At 40.0% G+C, this 7,889-nt stretch overlaps 1 protein-coding gene across 1 annotated transcript in view; it reads left to right on the forward strand.

Moving 5' to 3' along the window:
* RIC1 (RIC1 homolog, RAB6A GEF complex partner 1) overlaps positions 1-5,686 on the forward strand; it is a 52,958-nt gene extending 47,272 nt beyond the window's left edge. The window contains 3 exon segments of the mRNA XM_009638181.2: positions 1,432-1,609; positions 1,750-1,938; positions 2,323-5,686. Coding sequence (XP_009636476.2) covers positions 1,432-1,609; positions 1,750-1,938; positions 2,323-2,608 — 653 coding nt within the window. The 3' untranslated portion in view covers positions 2,609-5,686.
* Positions 5,687-7,889: the final 2,203 nt, after the last annotated feature.

Below are 7,889 nucleotides of genomic sequence, written 5' to 3' on the forward strand. Positions count from 1 at the left end.
CTTGCACAGGCTGGTGCTAGGCATGAACTTTGTGCTTTTGGATTTCTTTAGAAAGATATTATATATATTCTTTATTGAGGAAGTTGAGGAAATTATAGTCCCATATAGTTTTCCTTTTTTCCTATGGCTGTGTTTAAATTGCTTTTCTAAAAGCTGAAATGTGTGATCACCTTGTGAAAATACGAAGGGGAATTTTATTCTCTGTGCATCTTTTCTGACCATAGTAAGCGTAGAGCAACATTTTCAACAGTGTCTATGTCATGTGATTTCCACTTTACTGGGGGAAAGACCTAACTGCTAAGTGTGAACCATGATCTCCCCAAGATGCCTCCTGTGAGAGTCGGAGCACTGGGAGCTACTATTTAACAAGTTGACAGGCTTTAAAAAAATGAAGAAAGTGTGAGGTTCTCCCCCTCTGCTCTGCTTGGGCACTCATTCTATTTTCACTCCTGTTTCTCCTGTTTATTACTTCTGGAGACTGCAAGAATGCATTAGGTTTAAGAACGTTTGTTATAGAACTCTCCAAAAAAGTGTAATTTAAATGGGGAAAACTTATTTTTCTTTTTATCGCACTATCTTGTACTGTCTTCTGCCACTACTGCTGTTTCTATAAACAAGTATCTTGGTTTTTTTCTGAGCTGGATGAAGACCTTTGAGTTCAATGGACTTTGGTATGCATTTTGAAGCAGTTTATTTCTAAAGTGAAACTAAATTAATAGTCTTTAAAAGATTGCAAGCTGAATTCTAATAATAATAATTTCACAAATAACTAATCCAGCAGTGGTATTCATGGGCAAGAAGCTAATAAAACAAATTTCTGACTTTCTAAACATTTTCCACAGAGAAGATGGATCCACTTTAATATGGAAACTGTTCTGGAGGGTAGGTGCCTTGATAACTTGCCACTATAATGGGTTTAGCTTTGCTGTTACTGCTCCTGTGAAAATTCTGTGGCTACGTCTAGTCTTCATGTTTTTATTAGAAACACTTTTTTTTTTTTGGTTATTAGTGCAGGTAAATATTTACATTACCAAGCGTTCAGAATCTTCAGGGTTTTGTATGAAGAACTTGTTACTGCATCCTAATTTTTAACAATTTTTAACAAAGTTAAAAGTTAAGAAAGCAGTATCTTCAGACAAGCTTGCAACCCTTCCTACAGACTTAATGCTAGGACCATATAGTCACTGTGTTCTTACAATGATTACAATGGCTATTATTCTGCAGAATTATTTTTATTTAATAGAAAAAGTGACAAGAAGAATGTTGAAGTGGGATGGACAGTATGCCTGAAATAACTTCTCAGTGCTGTGATAAGACAGTGAAGCATTACTGTGTAGTTTGTCAGTTTCAACAGGCAGTAGTTCAGAAAGGCTGAGTCTTACTAAAGTAAGTGGTTTCTTTTTCCCTTATGTTTCTGGGTGGTTTTCATAGGTGATGAATGCAGCATTGGTTCAGCAACAGACCTGACTGAAACAAGTTCTATGGTGGATGGTGACTGGACCATGGTGGATGAAAACTTCTCCAGTCCAAGTTTAACTCAGTCAGAGCTTGAACATATCTCTCTAGAACTGGCTAGTAAAGGGCCACACAAGTCACAGGTCCAGCTGCGGTAAGTGATGTAATCTTTGCGTTTGAAACTTGAAATTAGTAGTATGCAGCATTAGGAGAAAGAAACATTGTTTACAGAATCACACTGGGATTTTGTCTTCAGAGTGGGAAAAGAAATAAGTGGACTGTTTTTCCATACAGGTATTTGCTACATATCTTCATGGAAGCAGGATGTCTGGATTGGTGTATTATCATAGGCCTTATCCTCAGAGAATCCTCAGTAATCAACCAGGTTTTCAGTATAATGCAGTCCTCTGATACTGATGGAGAAATCTGTCAGAATATCAAGACTGGCCTATATGCTGTTGACAAATGGGCTTCTACAGATTGGTAAGTGTTGTTTGCCACCTTCATTTTCACTCCAGTTGCAGATAATGAGTTACCTAAAAAATAACTGAGTTATCTCAGCCCTTGCTGAAACAATTATTTAAAAGCACTTTTGCAGAAAATTTCAGGACAGTCACGTAATACAGTAGTGATCAAAATGGGGAAAAAAACCCCAACAAACCAAACCAAAAGAGCCAACCCCCCAACTTTTGATTATGGTTGCCTTTTTCCTTCTGTTTAAAAAAAAATTTAAAAGGAGTTTCTGCACTGGAAGGGTTATAGAAGATACTCATTAAACATCTCCCAAGAAAAGATGCTTTTCGGGCATATGACAGAAGTATTATTTTTTTAATTCACTCATGGTGTTCTATACAATTATTTTCCTAGCCCTGGGTACAAGCCATTTCTAAGTATCATCAAACCACAGATCCAGAAGCTAAGTGAAATAGCAGAAGAACAAGTACAACCTGAAGCTTTTCAGCCAGTGAATCCTTCTAAGGTTACCGAACAAGCGAACCCCAGAGCTGAGGAAAGCAGGACTTCGTCTAGCCATGGCACTAATCCTCAGAGTGATGCTGGCAACAGCAATGCAAGCAGGCATGAAGAGGACAAGTCTAAGCCAGAGGACGAGGATTCATTCCAAGAAGGCAGTTATGACTGTATTGTGTCTTAAACAGAAGGCAAACAACTTCCCAAGCATCAGGTGTGAAAGGAAGCAAAACCAGCTCTTAGACATGCTTCCATGTTTTGGATTTGAACTATTTTTTTTATATATATGTTTCAATCTTTGAAATCTTTAGTGGGGATAAATAAGCAGCAGTTTCATCTAATAATTTCAAAAGGAGGCAAGATTTTTTTTTTTTTTTTATGCAATCTTCAGACTGCAGCTTTAGGTTTTGATACTTTTAAATAGAGTTGAGAGACAATGAATACATATGGAGACAGGTTCAGCTAATGTTCATCAGTACCTTTACATCACTAACATGTGTTCTGGAGAAACTATCTCTTGCTTGAGTTTAAAAGTCTGAGAGGGGATTAAATTTAAAAACTGTTTTCCTTTGCAGCTTGCCTGCCTAAGAAATGTCTGATCAATGCAGTTCAGATTGGTTTGATATCGATATTTTGTATTAAAGGACTGTAAAATACATTATATGTTTTTGTGAATACTCTTGTACAAATACTTAAGGTTGTACCATATTTGAAGGTACCAATATGTATTGTGCATGTTTCTAGATTACTAGTAAAGTTAAAGCGGAGTTGCACTTCTTTCTGGATGAGGCATACTTTACTGACCTAACATTGACACAAGGTGGCTTACCTGTTTTTTACTGCCCGTTACAGATCTTGTAGTTGGGTTTTAAGGGATTGGTGAAGGTTATTTATTTCATTGTAAATTCTTTTCTGAAAAATGGATTTTTTAAATGTAAATAATCATCATATACTCTTGCTATGGAAAACTAGTTTAACAGCTCATACTTAGACATTTTTCAAACATTTTATAATAAGTATACTTGTAACTAAGACATTTAACTTTCATACGATGTTATGGAAAGCTGGCTGCAGAAGTCTGTTGCTTTGAGGTACTTACTTTTTCTAGCTGCTGTCCCTATGTAATAACTACCTGTAACAGTATTAATTTAGATATTAGCTTGTTTGTACTGTGCAATCTGAACAAAAATGCAACATTATTCATTTTATAAAGAAAAAACAAACCTAGTTTATTTTGTATAACATCACTTGATTACTGACATGGACCAAACAAGTCATCATAGGGTAGTTACAGCATCTGTTGCTAGTTTTCTAGTGTAGTTACTAAACGCACATCCATTTAAACTCTGAAAATTAGAATATTCACAATTAAGTTGAAATACATTGTGGTTTATCATCTTTATTTCCTTTGTAGATAAGATCAAGTGCTTTAAAATGTACAAATATTAAACTTTTGCTTTAGAATGGCTTTACTAAGCCAATACAACCAGTACAAGTGCAATAATTGCGAGCATTACTTGGAGAGCTGGAGATTTTAGTGAATGCAGCTTGAATTTCCATTTAAGAGTTGAAACTAATATTGAAGTTATAGAACAGAAATCCAGTTCAAGAGTCCCAGCATTAAGCTTAGTCTGCATTGTAGCTACTGGTTACAGATAATGTCTATCGTACCTACATACCATACAACCTACCTGTTGTGATCTGACTTCAAAATCCATTATTGTTATAAGGGGATACTTAAGAGCTTTTTTTATGATAAAAAAAAAACCTGCTTAATCTATGTTAAAAGAAATAAAAAACTGTGCTTCAAGTTAATACTTTTTTCTGTGGTTCTGTGGTAATGATGTAAGCCAAGCCCATGTGGACCAGCCTTCTGCTGTTCAGGTTTTGGATCTGTGCAAGTGAACACATACGTTAACTGACATACTAACATTTTTAGTATTAGTATCTTACTGCTGTGCTACTGTTGTTTAGCAGTTAAATCTTTTTAGTTGTGAATTTTAGAAGTTTGTACTTATTTAGTAGTAATTCTCTCTATGCAAATCTTATGTGCTAATTTTGTATTTCAATTTCACTGCTGTTATAACCTGTAATTAAAAGACAAATATGTTCACTTTTACTTCAAGTTACTCCTGTGGAAAATAACTATTTCTGACTTCAAGCCATGGAGAGTAAATTGCCAGAATTCAAGTGGGTTGTCTCAGAGAAACAAAGCTCTCAAAGAAACTACCCTGTGAAGACTGGTTTAGTTTGCCACGTCACACCCCTACGGTCTATTTTACAGGATGAAGGCATCAAGCTTCTAAGTTAAAAATTACCTTATTAGTGCATCTTTGAAGTTACATCCACCTGTTGTTTTGAAAGGAGGTGTATTGGGTTTAGGTGGCAAGGGGGGCTGCAGGGGTGGCCTCCTTGAGTAGAGCCCAGCAGCTGCCCCTGTGTCAGACACAGCCAGCTCCACCAGACCAAACATGGGACACAGCTGAGCCCACCAGCAAAGCAGGTGCCTCCTCTCTGGTAATATATTTAACTAAGGGTTAAAAAAAAATGCTGTGCAGCAGCTGGGCAAGGGATAAGTAAGCGAGAGAAAAAAGATGTGAGGATGAGTCCTGCAGACAGCCGTGCCCATAAAGGAGAGGCAAGAGGAGGTGCTGCAGGCACTGCAGCAGAGACCCCCCCGCAGCCTGTGGATCTCTGCAAGGGAACATGTTAACTGACATACTAACCTTCTTACTATTCGTATTCCACTACTGTGCTACTGTTGTTTAGCAGTTAAATCATTTTAGACCATGGTGAAGCAGGCTGTCCCCCTGCAACCTCCCTGTGGAGTGGATATCCGCACTGTAGCCTATGGAGGACCCCACACCAGAGCAGGTGGATGAGCCAGGAGGGAAGCTGCAGCCCATGGAAAGCCCAGGCAGGAGCAGGTTTTCTGGCAGGAACTGTGGCCCATGGGGAACCCAGGCTGGAACAGTCTGATCTGGAAGGACTGCCCCGTCATGAGGAGGATCCGCATTGGAGCAGTTCATAAAAGACTGTATCCTAAAGGAGGAACCCCATGCTGGAGCAGGGGAAGAGCATGAAGAGGAAGGAGCAGCACAGAGGAGCTGTTATGGACTGACCATGACCTGACCCTCAACTGACCATCCCTAGTGATCCCTCTGCACCACTGTGGAAGAGGAGGTAGAAGAGTGACATTGAGTCTGGGAAGAAAGGGGAGGTTGGGGAAGGTGTTTTTATTTTTCTCTTTGTTTGTTGCTGTCCTACTTTATTTTTAATTGGCAATAAATTAAATTAATTTTTCCTAAGGCCAGTTTCTTTTGCCTGTTATGGTAACCAGTGAGTAATCTCCCTGTCTCAATCCATGAACTTTTTCATCTTCTTTTCTGCTCCTGGCCTGCTGAGGAGAGGGTGCAAGAGAGCACTTTGGTGGGCACCTGGCAGCCAGCCAAGGTTAACCCACCACAAAAGGTTTGTTCATCTACAAACATGCACTGTTACCTCAACCTAAACATAGGAAAAATGGGCCCTTTAACCAGCTGAGGGTCAACATTTTCTACAGAATTCCAACTCACTGTCTCCCCTCTCACTTTGCTTATCCAGCTCACATAAAACTGGCTGCCCTGGTCCTTGCCAACCTGGCCTATTTAAGCGTTTACCATTTAAAGGCATAGAAAGGTGTCAGATGTCCTCCTTACCAGCACTTGCTATCACCAAGTTTTCTTGATCTGTTTCTCATCCTGTACAAAATTAATTGCTTCAGAAACCCAGCAACAATCATAGAATGTTTTGAGTTAGAGGGGACCCATTTTAAAATATATATATATATATATATCCTCTCAAGAGCGTATGCGCAAAACTGCTTGAGTCAAATCACATTTCTGAGGATAATTTTCACCATCACTTTTGTCAACCAGAGTAAGCTCATTTCCCACTCGTGTGTTTTAGTGCAAAGCAACCCATTTAAACTGGTTTAGAGCTGAAGTGTCTGTAAGCTACAGGTTGAGATCCACTGCTAAGTAAACAGAAATACATGAATGCATAATCTAGCCAGAACCTGTATGGAAGAGGTCCATTCTTTTCATGATAAACAGAGGGGAGAGGTTGTCTGCAGCTATAATTATAAAAGATGATGGGTGACTTGTTAAGGGTGCCAAGCTGGCTTCAACTGAAGGAAGGAGAGCCTGCCCCCCCCCACCCCCAAAAGGGGGCACACACCCAAGTCACTCTCATCATAGTTTCCTATCCTAGAGCTGAAGACTGTTGAGGTATTCTAGTGGGTAGCGAGATGAATGCCAGCTTATGGCAAGTGGCAAAAGTAGTCCCAGTGCTTAAACACAGAAAAGGGAGGAGCTTTCCTGTACCACTCAGAAACTTGCTTTTGCCGAATTTTCTTTTTATTATATACCACCTGAAATAAGTGAACTTGAGGAGCACTAAGAAGCCCACAACTGGATGCTGAAGCAAGCTAAGCAGTTCAGACATGAGGCACCTAACCATTCTTTTGCAACTTTTCCAAGTTATTTTTTCCCCCATGAAGAAAAGAAACACCCCACCACTACACACAGAAGAAGCAACATCCCTGAACAGAAAGCTGCCCATGCACAGTTTAAGACCGTTACTTAAGTTGACCTGTACCTATTGGCTTTGAAGCTTGTATCTGATCCAGAGCCTCAGACCAGACTGGCAGACTTATTCCTTTCTAGACAAACTGCTGCTAACTTTCAAGACTTTCTGAAAACAAGTTCTTTTTAAAAAAACTGTTTTGTTAATGGCCAGTGACACTTGACACCCTGCTTGAAATACAGGTAGGGGTGACTAGATCTTCCTAAATTGGCTTATGCTTCCTGCTCAAGTCTCAGCTTTACCCTTGGCATGTTCTGAAGCTCCATCTACATCTGTGACAGAACCATAAAGTGTTGTAATCCAACAGAACCTCTTCAGTAGTGAACAGGGAAGCCTGAGTAATTTCTAGGACTAATTTCTCCTCTGAGACTGGAACAGATTTTCATGAAGACTGAGAATCCATGTTCTATCTGGGGGACTTCAACCTCCCAGACATCTGCTGGAAATACAATACAGCAGAAAGGAAACAGTCCAGAAGGTTCCTGCAGTGTGTGGAAGATAACTTCCTGACACAGCTGGTAAGTGAGCCTACCAGGGGAGGTTCCCTGCTTGACCTCCTGTTCACTAACAGCGAAGGACTGGTGGTCGGAGGTCATCTAGGCCTTAGTGATCATGAAATGGTAGAGTTTTCGATCTTTGGTGAGGTAAGGAAGGGGGTCAGCAACACCGCCACCATGGATTTCCGGAGGGCAGACTTTGGCCTGCTCAGAACGCTGGCTGTGAGAGTCCCTTGGGAGACAGTCCTGAAGGGCAAAGGGGTCCGAGAAGGCTGGGTGTTGTTCAAGGAAGAAGTCTTAAAGGCACAGGAGCAGGCTGTCCCCATGTGCCATAAGGCAAAT

This window comes from Egretta garzetta, unplaced genomic scaffold (assembly GCF_000687185.1).
Source record: "Egretta garzetta isolate BGI_Z169 unplaced genomic scaffold, ASM68718v1 scaffold250, whole genome shotgun sequence".
Classification (NCBI taxonomy): Eukaryota; Metazoa; Chordata; class Aves; order Pelecaniformes; family Ardeidae; genus Egretta; species Egretta garzetta.